We start from the raw sequence: 22,991 nt of genomic DNA on the forward strand, positions 1-22,991 counted from the left end.
CACTAGCAACTTGGATTTCATTTTTTGGAAATTCTGATTTGCATTTGAATAACGAGGACATGAAGGTTGGTGTGCATTATATTGCCTTGGATAGTACTTAGATCTGGTGTAAATCTCCTTCCAAACATTTAATGCAGGTGTAGTTTCAACTGGCATACCATTTTGATTGGCATTTTCCCAGTGTGGCAGAGAACAATGTACCAGGCACTGCACTGCTTTGTTGATGTGTCACAAAGATTTGCCCACGGCACATTCATTGTTTCTATAGGGTGTGCGGTTTTTTCGTGGGCACATAAATGATTTTCTGCAATGAAAAGCTCCTGTATACTAGAGCAACACTGGCGTCTGTAGTATTGTAACATATCATGCTTCCAATCCAGGACTGTCTGTAAATCCTATGGCATTTTGTCAATTTTCTTCTGAATATTGTGCTTTAAAATACACTATTTCGATCCGTGATTGTAGAAAATGTCTTGTGGGGAGAACTTCTTAAATCTGATGACAGGGACAGGATCCAATTTGGGGTAGATTTTGATCATGCATGTTAAAAGCTGTCAGTGCATATATGACATGAATATTGGGAAAATAGCAGACCTGTGGAGTGTGCAGCAGGTAATGGTACATCTGGAAATTAAAAACATGGCTGCCAACATTTTTCCAAAACTGCCTTTTTAGGCAACTGCACTTTGCATGCTGTGACATGTAATTACATTTTCCCCACTATAATTATGCGCTTATAAGTCAAAGCAGCAGGCACACTATTTTGTCTAGAAGAGGGCATTGGTTGAAAGTAGCCTATGCAAATATTTTGGTAAATTCTAGGTGCGTGTGCGAGCGATGTACATGTTGGATAGCTCGCAAACTTTCAATGGTGCAACGAGTGCCCAGCGACAATGCGTTTGAAGTTCATTTTTCCATTGAAATACGCAGGAATGAAGTCACAATTCTGAGGGTCACGGGAGAAAAACGTTATTTTTGTGTAAAAATAAAATGAGTGAAAAACTCTGTTCAATTCACCCAAAATTAGATACTTGACAACTCCAGCAGTCGGCGAATAGCACACCTGTATGGCGAGCAGTGGTGGGAGCGTAGCCTTTCCCGCTATTTTCCCCTTGGTTTGACAGTTAGCCACGGCTCCCCCTTCTGACAGGAGCTTGCGCATCCGCCCCCTTCTGACAGGTGCGGCGCGCGCTCTCTGACTGGCTGTCAGCGGGTGGCAGGCACGCGCCGCCTCCTCAGAGCCGGTGCCGCGGCGACGGTTCCCGGCTGCAGGAGCTTGTGCTGCCCCCCCCCCCCCCTTGGTTCCCTGTATACAGTAGCCCCGTGCTCCTCCCTTGCCGCTCTGTGCATTGGCGGCTCGCGCCCCTCCCCTCCGCAGGCGGGCGCGCGCTCAGCTGTCAGGGTGTGCGCAGTGCCCGCGCGCTCTTCGCTCTTCTGCCGCAGCAGCCGGAGCTGCGCGAGGCGGCGAAGGGAGACCCTGGAAGGACCCTCGGCCGCAGCACTGGGAGAAACAGGTCTCTGGGCAAACTGCCGCCTCACGTGCCTTATCCGCTGCCCGGCCTGTAGCCTCCTGAACAAGAACCATGCGGTGCGCAGGCTGAAGGGGGGCACCGGGGAGAAAAGAGTGCGCGCCCATGGAGGGTGCGGGAGGCGCCGGTGGGGCCGGAGCTGCATCCGAGAGCCCGAGCCGGGCAGTAGAATACCTGCTGGAGCTCAACAACATTATCAAGAGCCAACAGCAGCTGCTCGACACCCAGCGACGCCGCATCGAGGAGCTGGAGTTGCAGCTGGAGCGGCTGGGCAGGGAGAACCGGGAGCTGCGAGAAGAGAGGGAGCGCAGGGAATACAGGGAGCAGCGCAGGGAATATGAGGTGCTTCGTGACCATGAGGTGTACCGGGAGCATCGTGACCATGAACCACACCGGGAGCATGAGGCACACCGGGATCACTGGGACCATGAGGCACACCGGGATCGCAGGGACCATGAAGCTCACCGGGAACATGAGGCTCACCGGGAACACCGAGACCATGAGGCTCACCGGGAACACCGGGACCATGAAGCTCACCGGGAACATGAGGCACACCGGGAACATGAGGTACACCGGGAACATGAGCGACGCCAGCACTTCCGGGACTCCCACTGCCCTCCACAGAGGCCCCCTCAACCTCGAGAGGTCCGGGAGCCCCCCACACCGCCTGCTACCTCAGCCCCTGCATGTCAGCACCGGCCGCACCGAGAACCGGCCCAATACCAGACCCGAGGGTGCGAGGGACCGCGGAGCCGGGGGGCGTCCAGGAGCTCCAGCCCTGGGGCGGGCACAGGTCAAAGCAGCGCCAGCACCAGTCCCGCCACCACTCTGCAGGGCAAGTAAGTATGAGGGATACAGGGGTAACCAGAGTTCTTCAGACCATAGCCAGATAATGATCTTGACACTGGCAACCCTTGCTCATGTTGGCTGCAAACGAGGCCTGTCTGGCCTTGACAGAGTCAATCAAGGCTCTTCTCATCTATGGCATGGCCAACCAGAGTCAACTTCTGTCCTCATTGACACCCGCTGGCTTGTGACCACTAACAATGGGCATTTCATATACGTGTGCATGGGACGGGAGTGTTCATAAGTTGTTGACACCCAAACTTTCTCCATTTTAGATAGTGACTTTCAGTGCCAGAGTCACAGAATTCTCCCGTGCACCCTAGACACTATAAACATTCTTTTGAGTAATACTATCTCTGAATCACAAAATCTAGGTGTGCTAAGCCTTATGACCAGTTGTTACATTTCACTGACCATGTCACCTGCAACCAATATAGATACCTTTTGCTCCAACACTGTCATCGATGGCAGAGATGAGCTCCGAAACTGCTTCACCGATCCATCCTCTACCCCACCACCACTATTTATAGTCAATCAATGTAAATGATATTTTATATCATTCACAATTACCGGTCATGACACTGCTGATCAACACATAACCCCAATGGCATCAACCTAGGCCGGAGGGGCCCATGTCACTGGCAACTGTAGCCCAAGTCTTCCCCCAGCACTGCTAAACATGGTTAACCATTGCTCAGAGCAGCACCAAGCAATAACCAGACTCTTCCCCTGCCAAAAACGTGCACTGATAACTCTCAACATGCAACATGTATGATCTTAGCACTGCAAACCATGACCATCGGCTTTGCACATCAGTGCCAACCTCTGGCTCCATCATTGGCATATTGTGGCCTGCAACCTCACCACCCATGGCCCACCTCTGCTTGAACACAAGCAACCGTAGACAATCACTGGCAATTAATGTCCCAACATCTCCAACCATGACCATCCACTGAGCATGAGCCCACCAGCTATGGGCAGCAACTGGCCATGCCACCAACAACCATGACCAAACACAGGATATGGTTTCATGAATTACTGCCAATCACGGCCCATGACACCACCAGCAATGATATGATATGATAGGTTATTTAGAACGTGCTTAATACCCAGAGGTTTCTAAGCACGGACCCGGGGATCGAACCTGTGTTGCTCCCTGTCGTCTTGCTCCCAAGGCGAGCACGTTGCTGCTGAGCTTTCTTCCCGAGAAAATGGCTTACCTTTGCTCCAATACCCCAATTCATGGTAAATCACGGTCCAGGCTGCCACCAAACACAAAACTGTGCCGGTTTTGATGCTGAAAACCCTCAGTGGTCATAATATGACCTCAGAGAATGACACCTTCGGCTACTGCACTAATCCCTCAGTCATGACGAATCACGGTCCATGAACCATGGCTTTCAGCTCTACCAACTTTCTTCTCATCCAAAGTCAAAGTATGTCTGCAACATTAGCAAGCACTGCCTCTGAACCCGAGAACCAGTGCCAACCTTTTCCCCAACACTGCCAACCATGTTTTTCATCTGACACAACAGCACCAGCCATGGAACACTCTGCTTCCATCGCTGCCAACCATGGCCAAATGTGGGATCCAACATCACCAATCATGGCAATTTTTTTCTCAATACAACCAAATATTGCCAATCGCTTCCATCACACTGCCAGCCTTTGCCCCATCTACACCAGCAATGATGACTTACTGCCCAAACATTGCTGAATGTAGCTAGTAATATTGCCAACAGTGGCAAAATGCTACCCATGACAACAGCAGCCAGGGCCAATCACTGCTTATGTCACTCCCAGCCATGTCCAAGCCCAATTTTAGAGATCAGCCCACTTGATCAATCCATGCCCATAAGTGCCAACTATGGTAGCATCTTCCTCAACACACTAGCAACTGCCAGCTTCTTTCTTCAACATCGCCAGCCCCTGCTCTTGATGCTGCCATCCATGGTCACATTACGCCACTCAGCCAAGTACTGGCAGTCTCTGCTTCCAAAACTGCCGACCACGAGCACGCCTTCAAGCACTTTCAACCGCATCCTTCGTCACCCCCCATCAATGCCGAAATCTTTCCCCAATTCTACCAAATATGTATTTGTGTGATTAGTATTGTAAGATTTATAAGGAGGCCACTTCAGGGTGAAGCAATTCAGTTACAAGGGGTCATGCAAACACACCAACGTGTTACGAGTGAACTGGTGGACAAGTACTACAGTCACGAGGCAAACATGGTGTCCACAGCTAGATGATACAGGTAGAGATGAAGTAAGGATTACACTGCGTACATTGCCGGACAATGGCTCTAGGTACTGAAAGTTAATTTTGCAGATAGAGTATTGGCAGCGAGAGGCCCATTAGTCCCAAGGGATGTCCATGAAATGATCCAATGGAGAAATGACCGAGTCTTTGATTTTTTTCAAATAATGCGGGGGATACCAACACCCCACTCTCCCGCACATTACCTATTACCCTTACCCCAGCCCACACCTATATTTTAGACAAATTTCCCAAAATTACGGAAAGAAAACTGTTAAAGGTGCAGTGATTTCGCCATTCGATTTTTCATTTTCGATCATTTCTACGGATACACAGCCCCAGGTATAGGAAGAACATTCTCTTGAGCACCTTTCTGAATAGGGCGCTGCCTCATTACGAGTTGGGCGGTGCACCAAAAATGCTGCGGCAATACCTTTACTGCTGCATTACCGTAGTGCCCAACTATGAGTTTGGTGGAAAGTTGTAGGATTCACCTTCTGAGCAGGAGGTAAATCTGCCACCATTCTGCCAAAATGCTGCAGAATTAATGCTTACAGAATTACAGCCGCAGTAATTCCACCAAAATCCCCCATAGAGTCCTATGTACTAAAATTAAATGGGGACTAACTGCCACCACAACTTGTAATTCAGTGGTAATACTCCCGGACCAAGTGGCGGTAATGGTATTACAGTTTGGTGGTATCTCAGCATATTTACTGCTGCGATACCACCAAACTCATAATGAGCCCTTGTGCTTTTAGTTCAGAGTCAGATCTGCCCAACCTACCATGCCCTTGCACTGTGGGAGTCCACCTCCTGAACTCTCCTCGCTTCCTGTCACGATTAGTCTACCTCCTTCTCTACCCCGCTGCTGCCACGCTCTTGGGGAACGACTTGATTTTTCCCATTTGACCGCCTCTTGCCACTGTCCTTCCACAGAGCCATTTGCTCTGGCTTCCCTTGGATCCTTTATAAAGAGGTGGTCCGCACTATTAGTCACCAGTTGTGCACCACCCCTAATGCCTCGCTCACTTCCGGTAAAGACTGCCACAGCACTCAAACATAAAATTGTATGTTTCTATTAAAAAACCCATCACTGAACCGTTCATATGCTGACAGCTTTAGTCCTTTCTCAAACCTACCATTTGTGACTCAGCTCGTGCGCTGGTGCAGGCCTTCCTTCACCCCCTTCAAGCAGCTTTTCATTCTATTGAAAAAGCATATTTGATATTGCTATCACTCCTTTATATGTGGCCCAGTGCAGCAGGCGTTAGTTGTGACTGATAGCCCGCCCAATACAATGTGTTCGAGGAGGTACATTGTGGGAACGAACTGCGTGGGTCTCCCCACTTTTCATCTCAGTTGCCAGCAGCGAGTGCCAAATGCTCCAGGCCACCCCCTGAGGAGAGTGGACAATAGAGAGCGTGTTGCTCCACTTTGTGGCCTTTATTGGCTCTCATTTGCCAAAATAGTGTAATTCAAAACGATGCGCTTATTACACAAGGCCTGGATATACCCGCGTTCTTCCAATCTACAAGTGCATTCGCGCTTTTAATGCGCAGCTGCTCAGCTTTAGGTCTGCTGAGGACACGCTCCTTTTGGTCCCATATTTTCATAAATTGCCTAAAAAGGTGAGGCAGCTTTGTGTGCTGCGTGAAACACTTGACATCCATACCATTCTCAATTGAAGTCGCGGAAAACACGTCTGACATTTCGCCTGCGACCCACGCAAACTTTCCTGATCAGAAACGCCCGAACGAGCTACACCACCTCAGCACTTGACTGGCCGCCTTCTTGGCATGTGCGCGTGACACAACATGTTCACACTATTAAGCCGGAAAGTTTTCAATGTACCGGTAGTCGCAGGACAATCGATGTGCTCGTTTTGCAGTGCAATTGGTGTAGACTTTGTGCTGGTGAATGTCTTACGTGTAAGTTTTAGCAGCCGAAATGTGATACTCTGCTTCATCTGGGAGTGTGACTGCAAGCAGCGAGGGCAAGCACGGTTCTACCATCTACTTAGGCCTATGATTAGTTTGGATGCTCTCTTTTTAGTTACAGCCTTCTAAGAATTTAGCTTGTTTTCTGTCTTCTGGCCCCCACTCAGTATTTTGGGTACTGCGATGTCTTCTCATGCAGGAATGTGTCCTTCTGTCACCTGATGTGAATTTATTCATTTTTTCCTGAACCTCGAAGCAGTTGCTCCACATATCTACAAACCCTCAAAATAAATAATTTGTAGTTACATTTTATCTTTTTTTGGGGCGTCCTTTGCAAATAGATTTGAAGTAGTCCAGACTTTGGCTCTTGTCCTGTTTTGGCAGAGGACGCCTTGTCCTTCGGTGGCAACAATGATGTGAGGATGGACAAGTAGCTTCTAGCCAAATATGAAACGACATTCCAGACTTCAGTGATAAGTCTCTCTGCTTGCCCTACGCTTTGGGAACCTGTGAAGTGGATGTGTAGCATGGAAGCAAGATGACTTGAGGGCTTGCAAGAGGATCCTGACATTGAAGTGGGCAAGTGTGTTTGTATTACCCATCTTCTGAATATATACCTGGCTTGCGGGTTTCTATACTAGAAAGAATGGAGAAAGAAGTCAGAGAATGCTTGAGGAGAGTGGGGGCGGGATATATATGATAGTAGCGGCCATCGAGATTTGGCAAAAAAAAAAGTGCTGCTGATCACCCTACTAAGAACAACAAAAAAGGACAGAAAGTAGAGTGAGAAATGCATTCAGTCGAAAGGGAGCTGGAAGCCATGTCCCTAGATGGGATGGCTCACCTCTAGTAACCCTACCCCGGAGAACAAAGCATCATGGAAATGACAAAGTAAGAGAAGAGTTTTCAGTAATAGTATAGGAACGCTCACTCAAGGCGATTGAGGGAGACCTAAGGTGCGTGCCATACTCCAATCCAACAACAACAGCGTTAAACTCGGATGCACGGCCAGTCCCTTTGCATATATTAGTGCCGGGAGCACGCTCCTGACACTAATGTATGACAGGCTGGGTCCTGGAAGCGCATTTCACAATGCCCTGCCCTTAAAGGGCCTGTCACACTGAAATGTGAGGTGAAAAAAATCACTTCTATCCATTTTTGGGGTATAGAAAGACAAGTGGGACAGCGGTGGTTCATACCTCTGCTGTTCCACTTAAATCTACTTTTTTTTAAACCACATGACGGGAATGGGACCGGCCTAGTAATGCGATGCATATCCACATGCATCTGTTCCAATCCGGGCCAGGGCTATGCTATCAGCGTGTCTTAAATTGCACCCCATTTTTTAATAGGGGATGAACCTTAAAATGCACTGAAATGCCTCCTTGTTTTTTGCAAAAAGGGGAAAGAGAGCATTTAGGTATGTGCATCCATGATGCGCACATTCAAATGCCCGGGTGTGTAAGGCTCATCTATTTTTTTTGGTGCAAGTGATGAGATGCTTACAGGCAACCTCACCACTTGAATCTAAACATATTTTGAGAATCTGGCCCTAAATCTCTCCATCAGCATGCCCCAATAAATGTCCATCTATTCTCATTCTTCTTGAGCTGTCCACTGTCATTGATTCTGTTGAACACCCTACACTGGTGACCTTAGGGTCCCTGGGGTGGCTCTGGCCTGGTTCTCTTATCTTCGCACCTGGTTCTTGATTGCATCTTGGGCCCTCGTAATCCTCCTCCTCCTAAATCTTGAAGATGGGGGGGGGGGGTGCAAGGCTTTGTACTTGGGCCATTTCTTATTTCCACCTTTACACCCCATCCTGTTTCTACTCCCATGAGCTCTTTTGGACTATAATGCCACATCTGTGATGATGGTGAAACTCATATGTTCTCACCTTTTCTGCTTTTGCTTAGATTGCATAGCTCTGTTTGCTGCTGATGAGGGAGGACTATAAGGGCAGATATCACAGTATGACATTATTGCTTTGCAGGAAACCTGGTCCTCCAATCCTATTTTTATAGATGGGCGGAACACCATCCAGAAATGTACCACAAAAGGACGTTTAGGTAGACCCCCAGAGTGGCTTATTCCTTAGCATGAAAAATGTCGGCAGCATAAGAGAAGTGCCCGTCTCTAGCACTTCTATAGTAGCACGGATTATCACTACCTCAATATATCAGGACATTTTACAATAATATTGATTGTGAATATCTATATGCCTGGCAATAAGGTGTGCAAGGCCATAAGAATGGCTGTACAAGGGATAATTTAAGCAAGTATACCTACAAAAGGCACCACTTGAATGGTTCTGGGGGACATCAATGGCGAAATACCTGCTCACATTCATGAAGCTGAGACTGAGATAAGCGACAGTCAATGAAGTATCCATTAAGAATATTATGACCGCAAACAACTGACAACAAGGGCGGTGTGTGGTGTTATTTACTGACTGCACATGGACTGCGTATGCTGAATGGGCCTGGCATTGGAGGTATGCCAGGGTGACAGACAACACTGCCTCTTTATTGGATTATATTTTCCTTAGTGGCAGCAAGATACAGAACAAACATGATCTGTCTATACAGGTTAGAGAGGATAGTGATCACTATACTTTTGTTGTGATGTGGGTAGCTATAGTGCAAAGGATGCTAAAAAGTGACACGACAGGAGTGGCCGAAACCTCCAACGGGGTCAACCAAACAAAAAGGAATTCAATCTTGATCCAGTTGATATTAGGGCATATAATCATGGCACGAGCTGATTCTAGATTGTCTTTCAGATCAGTTAATCGCTTCCCCTTTGCCCATTAGTCTCGGGCAGGCGACCCCCAGGAATTAAACAAGTTGTTAACTTTTCTGAATAGATGTGAAATGTTTGTAGATCACTTGACTAACTTTATAGAACCAGAGATGAACCAGGAAAGGATTCGAGGTGTATCGACGGAAAAATCACACGGCCATCATTTTTGCACTCAAGTGGCAAACGCTAAAACAATATTAAGAAACAGTATATGACTGAAAATGAGGAGCAACTATCTGTTGCAGGCTCAAATTATTGCCTGCAAAAAAGGGAACGCTAGATATGCAAGATGGTTAAAGGGTCATGTGAGCGTGAGGAGAATACAAGTATGGCAAGAGTTGATTGAGATGGTTATGACTAGGGACTCATGCCAGTTCCAGAAGTAGGTCAATTGACAAAATAAGTGCGCTAGACTTAGTGGTGGAGTCTCCAAGGACAATTGGGATATCACATAGCCTCTCCTATCGGGGCAACACCTATTAGACCTATTTTGACGTTAGAGACATGGCTAGTGCTAGGTGCGAACAACCCACTACTGTGGAGATCAAAAAAATAATACACGCAGTGAAAACATCGACAGCTCCAGGTCGTGTTGGACTTTGTAACTCATTGTTAAGAAGGTGTCCCACTCTCTGTGGGAGCATTATGCATTTTATATTTAATTACGTTAGTATAGCAGAGAAAAGTCCTACTAGCTGGTCGCATATCATCACTGTCCCAGTCTACATTAGCCTGGCCCGAGTTCTAATTCTAAGAGCGCTAGAGTTCTTGCCATGCTAGACACCCCGCCAAAGTATTTGGACGTATACTTCTGAATAAACTGATAGAATGGATAGAGAGCTGTGATATCGTGCCATACTATCAGACGGGGATCGCGAAGGGCTCCTCTACTCGGACAAATATGATGGTGCTGGTGACTACTATAGAGCTGGTTAGGTGTGCATACAATCAACCTGTACATGCAGCAGGTGTAGATTTTAGCACTGCCTTTGACACAGTGCAATGCCATCTCCTATGGCAGAAGCTGCATAAGTGGGGAATACCGTGGGGCCTGCAGAAAGGGATCATGGCCTTAGATAACAAGACGCCCGTGGCAGTCTGATTTTGCTAATTTGGCAGTCTGAGTGATCCATTTGCAACACACACCGATCTTAAACAGGGTTGTTTATTGGCACTTACATTCATTCATGTATACTTTTCAGATCTTTCAGCCATGCTCAAATCGCATGAAGTATACCCATCGAAATGAGGACTCATGCAATTGCAATGGCTAGGTTGCATGGACGATTTTGTACTATCGGATTCCACCCCCACTGGACTGCTGAAGCAACTAGCCATGCTTATATCACATGCACTGAAGCATGGCATACTAATAAATACTACAATGACAACAATTATGCATTTAATGGCAGTCACAACTTTAAAAAATGTAAGTGGCTGCTAAACAACCAGTAAGTAAACGTAGACCCCCGTTATATGTTACGATAGACCTGAACCTACATTGAAATTATGAAATTACTAGTGTTAAGCGAACTGCTATGCAACAAATTGCAGACATTAGAATTGTCCCTGCCCAGAAGTGAGGCCAATCTATAAAAACAACTCACGACCTATATAAACTGAACATTATTTCAGTGATCCCTAATGGGGCCGAAATATGGGGTCCAGATAAATTGGAAGATTTCGGCAGACTAGATAATATATGCCTACACAAGATCTGTGGGCTCCCAATGAGTCTGTCTGCTTAATATCTAAGAGCTGAACTGGGCCTAGACTCCATAAAATACACATTGATACAGCGTACATTAAATCTCTATGATAAGCTCATCAAGGTGAATCCTAACACTCTGATGTACCACATCGGCTCCAGTTATGTGGTAGATCATTTTCAATAAAAAATGCACTGGTTTTGAGAAATTAATGACGGACTCTAAATATTGCAGCAGGTTTTTTAACATTAGTAACAGATGTCTCTGAAACATGTCATAAAAAAATCTATTGGGCTGTTGGCTCATGAACAAAATCTGGTTGACTTGACAACCAAAACTCACAGCTGGGAGTATGTACCATTTGCTCCAGTTGGCGTCAAACTTCTAAATACAGATGAGAATACCCTTACAACCCAATCAGACGTGACTATGTGCAAATAAAATGTAACACCCTGCCAACATTAGAGGTAACCAGGGCACGGGTTAAACTAATAGGGGTCTAAGACATGATCGAATATTTCTGAGTAATCAACTGAAAAGTGTCAGACATCTTTTTTGGCCCAATGTACATAATTAAATCACAGACAAAATAATTTTTTACAAGCATATATTACCAATGACATGCACATGGCTGACCGTGATAAACTCTGAAGTTGTATCATGATGGGTAATGATCTCAACCTGACCCATTGTGGCACTTGATTTTGGTATGAGGTCGAAAGTATGCGGAATACTCTATATAGTTGACGATTTTATGCTTAGTATTATTTTTATTGATTTTATGCTGTAAAATTATGTATAAAAAGTTATGTATTCATAGCTGTATTATACAAATTAAAAAGAAATACCGTAAATATACAACTATATTTGCTGTTAGCTTTAGGATGTCTTCTCCCTCCATCTTCATCCCCTGAAATTTGAAGACCATTCGTTTTCCGTTGATATCTCCTATCTGCCTACCTCGTCTTTTATCTCCTTCCATTCACCTACCTCTGATTCTCACTTACTGCACATGATGTTGGCATCATCCTTGCTTCTTTAAAGGGTTATCTGGCCCTCATCCTCACCTGCATTCTTTTCAGGCTCGGCTAGAGCTCTCAACCTTTCTGTTTCTGCTCTGTACCCTCTTCAACTGGTTTACAACAACGCTGTTGTGTCCTCTTTCTTTCCACCCACATCTCACCACTTGTGATTTTTCATCTGTTGCTCCCCTTTTCCTCTCTAATCCACTTTGGCTTTGTATGTCTTTGTATGTCTGATCTTTAAGTGTCTTCATGGGTTTTCATCACTATGTTTCCCCTGTATTTTGCGCTTCGCTGGATCATTCCAATTACATTCTTGTGGATTATCTGTCAATGTACTTACTCCATCGGCTCCTCTTCCTCATTTTCTACTCATCCACTCCTCTCTCTAGGCCCATCTAGTATGAAATCGTGACAATGCTCTTGATGAATAGGGCCAACCCTTCCAATACCAGAGGGCCTGTTAACATGCAGTATATTGTAGTTGAAGGGTGCAAGATTAAAAATAAATATATATATTTAATTGTTTAAAGCACTGACCTAGCTCGAGAGCAGCAGAGCGCTGTACAGAGCATGGGTAGTCAGCATTTGGGCTGATTATCTTTTAACAGTAGTACAGTACTGTGAGGTCTGTGCATCGCTAAGTGCATCCTTTTGAGTTAGTCCTTGGCCAGGTGTTGTTGAAAAAGCCATGTTTTGAGAGATTTGAGAAATTGGAGAATTATGGGGGTATTCCGAGCTGACACCAGAATCGAGTTCCAGAGTATGGGTGCATGACAAAAGAAGGATTGTTTGCGGGTCCTCTCTTTGCGGGTGAGTTGTGATTCAAGCTAGTTGGTTGATTTGCTGTGCAAGGAGCGTGTGCCACCACATATCTGGAGCTTAGTCGCCAGGTACGATGGTGTGCTACTCGTGACTGCTTTGTAGCCGATACATGCAGCCTTGAACAGTATCCTGGCTTGGCATTAAAGCTAATGTAGTATGTGTAGCATGGGGTGGTTCAGTCAAATTTCCATGCTCCCGTAATAAGACATGCTGCAGTGTGGTAGACTGCTTTTAGGATAGCCAAGTGAGCAGCTGGGAGCCCTTTCAGGAGCATTCCCTCCCCCCATCAATGTGCGAGACCACCAGGGCCTGCACTACATTCTGGAAGTCTTGCAGCAGGTTACGTGACAAACAAGGATTTGGGTTGGATTTTATTGAAGGGTAGAGATTCTTATTCAGACTATTTGGGTTTTCTTGGCTATGTTTTTCTGGAAGGACAGGGTGCTGTCAATGGTGAAGCCAAAGGATTTCTCTGAGTCTGAGAGTTGTGGATCAGATCCTTCTAGGCGCATATCATTGAGCCATTGTTGGAAAAGTTGTTTTTTAGCAGGCGGACTGATGAGGACAAATTCAGCTTTAGATTGGTTTAGTTTGAGGTAGGCAGCCGACATCCAGGACCGGATGATGGCTAGCTAATTACAGAGACAAATTATGTCCTGTGCACTATTTACTCTCATGTACAACCGAGTATCGTCCACGTGTTGGTGAATGGCCCCATTGGGATCTTTGAGGAGAGTGCCCAGAGGCTCCATGTAAAGGTTACAAAGGATTGATGAGAGGATGGAGCCATGGGGACTCTGCAGGAGACCTGGAGCTGGTTAGAATGCAACAAGTTCATCTGGGCAGCCTGGTGTCTGCCTGAGAGGTAGGAGGTAAACCAATTCAGAACAGTGCCAGAGAATCCCATCCTGTCAGCAAGGAGGGAGAGAAGGATGCGATGGTTGACAGTGTCAAATGCAGCCGAGAGGTCAAGGAGGAAGAGGAGGTATGAGTTCCCCCTATCCATGATTTGGAGGGCATAATCCACCACCTGGATGGTGGCTTTCTCGATGCTACACTTGGGGTAGGAGATAGAGTTTTTCGACTCTACTTTTTCCAAGATTTTGCCAATAAATGGGAGGTTCGTAATGGGCCAGTAGTTGGCCAAGTCATCTGGATCTATGGTTGTTTTTTTCAAAAGAGATTGTATGAGACCAGTCTTGAGGGTGTCATGGAATGAACCTTCTGTGAGGGAGGCATTGATGATGCTGAGGAGCGCATTGCATGCTGGACCCGTCAATTGATTAATGATGGAGGCTGGAATTATTTCATCAGAGCAAGAAGTAGGTTTGGGGGATGCAATTATTTTTAGGAGAACCGCGGGATGGAGAGGAGAGTATTCGGTCCAGAGGGGCAGTGTGCGTGCCAGCGTTCAGGGGATGGATGGGATGGAAGGGGAACAGTCAACCAGTTGGAGAAGGTGGAAAGCCATGTCTAAGTTATCCAGGTATTCACGCATGTACCCCGGCAGCATTGCATAGACTGTATAGTTTAAACTCTTGCCCTTTCCCCTTTAGCCTAACCAAAAACACTTTTTAATAATGTCTTAAAATCTCCATGCCTATTTCGCAAGCAAACAGGTCTTCCCTTCCTATCAAACAAGAGTCATTTTCCTAGGTCACTTTGTATGATAACTGCCTCTTGAAATGTACCCACTTTCCAGTGTTCGTGTCTCTGTAATGCCATGTTATTTTTATATTCAAAATAAGAGCGTGGCCTGTATGCCACAACTCTAGAGCTGTGTTGAAAGTTGCCAGAGAAGTTTACTGGGCCACAGCGCCATATTGGATACATTCTGCAACATGTTCCAGAATATAAACAAATATAAAACAATAACTTAATGGTATTGGTAGGTTCAAATTAAATCAATTTATCTGATGGACGGTCTGTTTGACATGAAAGCTAGGTCTTCACAAAAGTAGGAATGTGGGGTTTTGACTCCAGCTTCATACTCATGACTTCTGATCACAATGGGTGATAAATACTAGGCATGCTACTTTCAATTGTAATTGTAATCTATTGAGCGCTATATTTGCTACAACTAATTTGTCTCTGCCAGGGCCGCGATTCAGTCTGGTTGAAGACAGTCCCCCTATTGAGATTGACCTCTAGGAGATGTGAAAGTATAGTCAACCTGTCAAGTTTGCATGCTTCTCATAACACTATTCTGTTTGTTACAACAGGAGGGCCAACCGGTTTTAGAATACAAATGGAGTGTTGCACCATCCTTACATACGAATGATCACCTTGCAGATCAAGACAGATACTTTTCACAATCCATGTCTATTGCTTGATTGCCATATAATCCGTTTGCAGATGGGCGTCATTACCGGTCCGGCGGTAACCCAGTGGTAACCCTGCCGGTGCTACCGACTGGTTGCTGCTGGACCTTTAATAATTTACCGACGCCTGACTTCCCGCTGCCACCGGGCTATTACAAGTCCAGCGGCCGGGAAGTCAGGCGCCAGTACATTTTTTAATTCCCATTGGACTCTATGGGAGTGGGGACACGGGAGCACCGGCACCGTTAAAAATGCAGATGAACTTACCGGCCCTTTTTGCCGGACTGGCAAATATGTAATGAGGCTCATTGTTTCTGTTTTGTTCTTTTGTACATTTTGCCTTTAATTCATACATGCTATATTTGTATACAATGTTTCTTAAAATGTTGTATGTTTCATGATGCTTTATCATATGATTTGTGTACTTTACGAGATGGCTTCCAATTAAGCTTTTGAAAGACAACTGTGCTGAAATCTGTGTATGTGGCTGTACAGTTAGAGGCGATGTTGCCTACTGGGTGAATGCCATATTGTGTTATCAGGAGACTGCTGCTCATCAAAGCTTCCCTATTTTACCAAAAAGGGTGATTTCAGGGTCAAATATTTTACATCGATAGGCTCGTGTAAGTGATTCCATGCACTGTGCACTATACATAAATGCATTCACATGTGGTTTAATAGGCTATTGCATTGTTGTATCTATGTATAAATGCATGTGTGTATATTATATGATGTTTATATATATAAATGATAACATTGTTTGAAATAAAGAGTTCTTAAGTGGGAGCTAAACCCAGTAGATATATATATGGGACATCATGCTGCAAGCAGGATATATAGTGAGCAGGAAAACAAAGAACCAGTAGGTAGCGTGCAGAAAATCTAACATATTCTTGAGTTGCAAAGTGTAACATATTGTTCATTGCATAAGACCCAATAGTACCCGGCGAGGGCGCAATCCGAATGAAAGAACCATTCTGATTGGCCCTTGCCGAGGCATTACCCGGCCGGAAATCCCCCAGTCAGGATTCCACTGCCATTGCCCGCGGCGGGGGGTGTGACAGCCCCTCAGCCAATGAGGAGGCTCGAAGCGGGGCCATCCCCGCTCCGAGCCTCCCAATGGCTTTGCTCCCTGCGGGGGACTCGGGTAAGGCTTTTTATTTTTTTCCCCTTTGCACCCTCCTCCTTGACCTCCCCACCCCACTTACCTTCTTGCTCCTTTGTCCCTGGTGGGCGACGATGGCAGCCTCCAGCCGTGTGGAGACTCGGAGCGGGGCCATCCCCGCTCCACGCCTCCACATGGCTGGAGGCTTCCATCGTCCCCCGCGGGGGACCCAGGTTCATTTTCTTCCCTTTTTTTTTCCCTTCCGTCCTCCCAACCCCACTTACCTTCTTCTCTGTCTTCTTTTGGGAACGGACGCGCTTGGAGCTCTTCTGGCCTCAGCGCGTCCGCTTCCGATGTGCGCCTTTGAAAGGGAAAACGGACTCCGTTTTCCCTTTCCTGGCGGGCATTTTCTTGGTCATTTTTTTTTCTGTCCCGAAACGCTGCAGTGTTTCGGGACAGAAAAAAATGCATTTAGTGCCCCGGTCACGCAGATATTGCGGGCCGGGGTACTAATAGTAATATGCCCCTCGCGGTGGGGCCATTACCGAGTCTGGTAATGCCCCGGGGCCTTTGTTAAGGCCCTTTATAACTATGGGCCCTGGGGCATTACCTGAGTCGGTAATGCCCCCGCCGCTCGGGGCATATTGCTTAATTATGCTTCATATGTTTTGTAGGTGTTTTCGAATGCACTTGTTAGATTCATTATCAAACAGAGGTAGTTAATGTGGCAGTGGTGTTTGTGTATGGCACCTGCTGTCGAGCTAATTTGTGTCTCTCAGTCTACAACAAGAACTAAATGGCTTCCAGCTATTTCAATCCTTATGGGCTTGGTCGAGTTAACACCACTGCTGAGCTATGGCCCTTTCAAATCTCAAGGTAAAATAAATGACATATTGTAATGGAGCACCTATTCCTACAGGTACTCTTCTTAGTTTTATCTTAATTGTGTTTGTTCTTATGTCTCTGCTCCTCCCGGAGAATTACTTTTAGAGAAGCCACTGCTTTTTCATCCCCTCCTTTCTTCTCTGAATTAACTGCATCCTCGTTGTGTCTCCTTCCTCTTCACCAGCCCACTTCACTCTTAGCTAGCCCCTGTACACACACTCTGTTGGGTGCGAAGGTTGGCAAGGAGCATTGTTGATCCTGCCTGTTGCACCTCTGCTGTTGATGAGTCTGCAGAGGAACCCGCTAATAAAGATTCTTCAGCCTGATTTTATTTATTTAAATGTATAAAGCGCACAGCGGCCCTTAGGCATCGTGGCGCGGTTATAGAAGGTTTACTTAGTTAAAGGAGGAAACAAAACAGTCATGGTTACATACTTACTGTTCGTTACAATATGCTTATTTAGTTGCTGTAGGAAAACAGGATGGTGATAGGTAAAGAGCAAGATTGGTACGTACAGTGAGGGAAGAGACTGTATGTTAGAGATAACTAACTGTTCCTTGGTTACAGTGGAATCAGGACGAATGGCTGATGGGGTGGGGAGGAATACATAGCAAGGGGAGGACAAGGCAAAACAGAGGACATATTAACTACAGTAACATACGCAGGTGGTTGAATTGGAGGTTCCCTCGTTACAGTGGAACCGAGCCAGCCGCCCCTATAAGTCAGGGAGGAGTGCTCCATTATGGATAACATGGAGAACCTGGTGTCTAGAGATGAAGGGGTAGCACACTAGTACTAATTAAATAGCTTAGTCTTGATTGAACTTGTGCTCCGAGTAGCAGTGAAACACAGACATTGCTTGTTTTAAAGAGCTGGGGATTCTATAACCACATCATTGTGCATTCACATCTCTCAGGCATATATGTTTATTTAGAAAAAGAGCCCATCTGGTGGTAAACTCTATTGAGTGTAGTATTAATGCGAAACCACAGTGGGAGACGAAGCCTCACAGAAATTCCCACCTCTAGAGGCTGCTGCCTCACACCCAAATGTCATTGCCCGAGCACCAAGCATCAGCACAGTAAGTGCAAGCGTCGGAGAATGTTCTGACTGCCTGTCCCACCAATGGTTTTATCTTAGAATTCCACAAGGCTTTTAAGGAAAAGAACCAGTGACATGGACGAATCACTAAATGGGAAACAGGACATTTTTCTCACCGGGCTGTTCACTTTCAACAACGCTCCTGCTCCCGCTCCAGCCAACCGCTCGCAATTGAGTTTCTTTGTGTCTCACGAAACTCACCAGTAGTAGCGCAGCGCTGGCGAGCAGGCCAAATGGGTTTGTGTCAAGGTCAGGGTCTCACCATCTGCTCCTCAGACACCCCTGGAACCCGCACACGTCCCAGGGGAATGAGCACTGGCCTAAACAAGGCCGATAAATTGCCTTCTGTCCTGCTACGGCTTCCTGGAGACACGGCTCCCTCGCCACGCTGCAACCCCTCACACACACACCGGGCAAGCGTCTCAGTGTCCCGCACTCCACCGGTCCATCTGGGCTCCTCTCCTTGCAGCCTTCTGCTCCTCGGCCTCCTGGTTCCGTACAGCAACCACAGAACCACCCTTTTTATACTGCAGGTGAGTCAATTGGAGTCAGGTGTGCACAGTTGGAGAAAAGTGCCTGACCTTGCCTGACTCTATTAGTGGGACAATTCAGAGGTGTTAGAAGGTAAGCCTCACTTTGTATACCTATATTGTTTCTATGGGTAGAAATCCTCATTGCTCCCAATCACCTCTTCCTCATCCCAGGACTTATTGGAAATGGGGTTGGGGAGATGGGGTCTGATTGAAAAGACCCCATTAAAACTACTGAGGGAGAGTGGGTTGGTGTATAATTGGGAAGGGGGATACCATGTCTCGCCCTTGGGTATTCTCCTCCCAATCCCCTTTGACACTTCACTCAGGTGATCCTCCCACGCGTATCCACCCCAGGGTCGGGATCCAAAAGCGATGGAAGATCCCAGGGAAGTGGGTGGGAGAAAACCATCAGGTTTCTTACACTAGCCAAACAGTGATGAAGCAATGATGAGGCCTGAAAACTACCATAACAAATTATATCATACTTCAACATATCGTAATGAATCCCATATACCTTGGAATTTGTGGCAAGGTCCATACTTGTTTGGTTGTAATTTCATATAAAGCGGTCTTGTATAGCATGCTTCTTCCATATTGGTACCATCTTGGCACATGTTTCTGCAAGAAAATGGTAGTATCTGAGGTGTTGAAAGGTGCAGACAGAAAGTACCCGAGTCCTGTGTGCCGGCATGTTTCAATGTGTTTTGTGACAGCGACACTTGGGTGTATGTTTTATCCAGAGTGGTGAACCCACATTTTATTATATCCCTGAGTACTGTTGTTGGAGTTTATAAGCTCGATCGACCGGTATGGTTTCAGTTCGCCATCGGACTGTAAGTTCAGTCCCTGCAGTTGTTTGCAGCGGATTTCTTGTTGCTGGTTAAATTTTCACGATGATTGATGGGTAATGATGGTTCTGGATGGTCTTGTTTTATCCGTGCCATGTAGTGGATGATGGGTTAGACCGATCTGGGAGGTTTGAAGCATAAATTAATTTGCAGTGAAGGAAATGGCCAAAATTCCTCTTTCCTGGTTCGTGGGAGGTTTGGTGGAACAGCAGGGGTTGCAGCGCTGTCTGTGCCATTGCCAGTTTTGTTATGGTAGGATAGTTTTTGGAAGTAGGGGGTGCGTTGATACTACGTGTCGGTGACTAGAAGAATTTAGAAACATTGACCAGATGAAATCCAGTGTTTTCATGTGTGGGTGAAACTGGCCAATTGAGACCGGTATTTGATGTGTTCTTGTTTGCGCCTTTTGTGAATGCCAAATTTGGTGTTTGAACTTTACAGCATTTTTTTGGACAATATTCTCACTCGGACCTCCATAGGGGTCCCTAGTAGAGGACAATGGACCAGAAAGCTGCAGTCAACATTTAATGTATGGTTTTGTATGTGTATTTGTATAAGCATAGTTCTGAAGTTACACAGTGCTGCACAACAGGGGTATCCGAGTTGAGCCATTGAATAGAAAATTAGGGCTACCCTACACTACCAGGATTGTGTTTTTTAACAAAGAATCGAATCAACTGAATCCTGCAGGATTTAATAAGAGAACAATTTGTGAATATGTTACAATGACAAATCAATATCCAAGAAATAAAATATGTGGTCCTCCTCATATTAAACATAGCATTTATGTCACATGTACAGGTATATTTTTAAGTATTTCTTCCTTTTGGATTTTTTCCATTATTTTGTGTCATGTGTAAAAATGATTAATAATGAAGTTTAAACAATAACGTTATCATAATTTGTTATCAAAAGAAACTGATTCAATAAATTGATATTTCACAATGCAGTGTATTATTTCAAAAAAGAAAATTAAAAACAAATGACAAGAATTGCAAAAGAAAACATACATTCAAGTGCCCCAAGACATGCATCTCAAATATGGCTAAAAGCACGTTTTTGTTTCTTATTGTTTTTCTGAATTTATGAAAAATCTGTATGGTGTATTGGGGGTATCGCTTGAATGTAGCTAGGAAGACACGCAGTGGTGTACAAGTGATTTTGGTTTAAAAGAGGTCTGTGAAAGGCAGGGGAGTTGCTAGGTCTGGAAAAGACCCGGGGCTAAGCCGATGTCGGAACTGTATGGACTGGGGGCTAGCTAGTCTTTTGGCTGTAGCTCCTGAGATTCTATCCGGGGCTACAACCAAAAGATCAGGGGCTATAGCCCCCTTAGCCCCCCCCTAGCAACGCCCCTGGTGAAAGGGGAGGTTACAGGTTACATATATGAGCTTGGATATCCCATAGTACAGAGGCGGTAGGTACTTAAGAGTAGCAAGTCCAAAGTTACCCCTAGAACTTCAAGAGCATTGGATCAGTCCTGATTGCAACCAGGATTGTATTCCAGTAGATTGGGGACTAGCAAGACATGACTAAAAAAACAACTATAGAATCCTGTCAGATCAACAAGTTGAGTAGTCTATCCAATTGAACTAAGAACAGTGCACTCGATCCTCCACCTTGATGGCATGTTATTTTTTATAGTGAAAAAGCATGGTGCCAAATGAAGAAATATTACCAGCAATGATAATGTGTCTTTTCAATAATCCCCATCTCCGGGACACATTGAAACACAGTTTACTCAGACAGTACAAGGCACTTCACATGTGAATTACCATTAGAAAAGGCTAAAATGAGGGTTATAATAAATTTGAGTGACAGGCTTATTTGCAATTGCTTGTTGGTTCTAGTAAGGGTTGGAATAATGTGAAAGATTAGGGTTAGGAATAATGAGCCTATGAACAATGGGCCACCAGCCAAGGCCCAGGATTTGAATTTATGAAACAAAAGGAGCACTATGTTGTGCAGGATGTTACCAGAAATAATATAGTTGACTGCAAACTAATGCAGTGTTATATTAATATGAGTGACTGTGCAAGTGCTTTATTTAAAGTGTCAATCCTTTGTACCCCAGAATGTAGCCGCTCACTAATGATCTTTGTCTAATTGTACAACAGTGGTGGTAGAGGTCTCCAGGCATCTTCCTACTATTGCCTCAATATACACTCATGAAAATGGTGAACAGGGTAATACTCGAATATAAATGAGCTGGGTGTCTGCTGTCTCCAAGATAACTATACTTGAAGGACAATAATGTGCATAAATATTTTGAGTCTGAACATTGGGTAACTCCTCTGCCACCTCACCAGAGTGGTAGCTGGGGGCTTTGTGGCAGAGACAGCCAGAGACACCACAAGCACCGGGCTCGAGCGCAGCCGCTTCGCCTTCCCAGCGCCGTCACTTCTGCTCTGCTCTGTCAGCAATACACAAAAATAGGCTATGCACCATCTGCGTCAATGCTCATTATCTTAACCATGCCCCCAGATGTCTTATACTCTCTCTGTGACACCGTACTTCCAATGTAAGCTCAGCTAGCCTCTGCTCTAGGCCTTTTCTTCTCACAATGAACCAGTAGTCGTCAGCCAGTGGTCTCTGCTGGAGCCCTTAAACTTGGAGTCTAGGTATATGGGATTGTCACACTGTGCCACACTCAGGATCTGGTGGGTGCCGCCTACACTGCTGCTGATGGCTTCATGCAGCAAGCCTTTGTCCTGTATGAAGACATCTAGCCTCAGCGCCCAGGCACGATCCCGAGCGGTGGCTTCTACATGCCCCACGTTCAGAAGGTCATTAAATAACTCCAAATATGTTCATTTTTCAAACTCCTCATACTCCTCCGCTTTCATTCCTCAACGCTGTAGCTTGGCCTACTAAGCTGCCACACACTTGGGTACAAACCTATCAACTCCAGATATGCCTACATCAATAGAGAATAACTTTTCAGACTATTTGGCAATTCCATAGCAAGGCATATTTACAACATCGAATTACTGTCATGCAGGCCTGGATCACATAGTGATAGAAACATAATCCAGCAAGGGGGGGGTCTGATGTGGAGTATTTTGACATATTTTGAATAGTTTAAAAAAAAATCTTAATAGGCCACAGGGATGCCTTGTTTGTGCTATTTGCAGGTCTCAGTGACCACTTGTCCGTGACCTTTTCATAGAGAAAGCAATAGAAGGCCCACCCCCATGCAGGTAACCTCCTTGGTTCTCAGTACACATCCATCCCCAGATCCCACCCTCCAGACTACTTTCAAAAACAT

The 22,991-nt window shown here is 45.6% G+C and overlaps 1 protein-coding gene across 4 annotated transcripts in view; it reads left to right on the forward strand.

Moving 5' to 3' along the window:
- The first annotated feature begins 1,389 nt into the window (after positions 1-1,389).
- Positions 1,390-22,991, forward strand: part of IQSEC2 (IQ motif and Sec7 domain ArfGEF 2) — a 1,791,459-nt gene continuing 1,769,857 nt past the window's right edge. For 3 of the 4 annotated variants that reach the window (XM_069645245.1, XM_069645244.1, XM_069645249.1), the window contains exon 1: positions 1,390-2,368. In XM_069645245.1, the coding sequence (XP_069501346.1) occupies positions 1,635-2,368 (734 nt within the window). In that variant the 5' untranslated portion in view covers positions 1,390-1,634. The remainder of the gene's footprint in view (positions 2,369-22,991) is intronic. The other variant, XM_069645243.1, reaches the window with a different exon arrangement.

Source organism: Ambystoma mexicanum, chromosome 2p (genome assembly GCF_040938575.1).
Source record: "Ambystoma mexicanum isolate Mex_15411 chromosome 2p, UKY_AmexF1_1, whole genome shotgun sequence".
Classification (NCBI taxonomy): Eukaryota; Metazoa; Chordata; class Amphibia; order Caudata; family Ambystomatidae; genus Ambystoma; species Ambystoma mexicanum.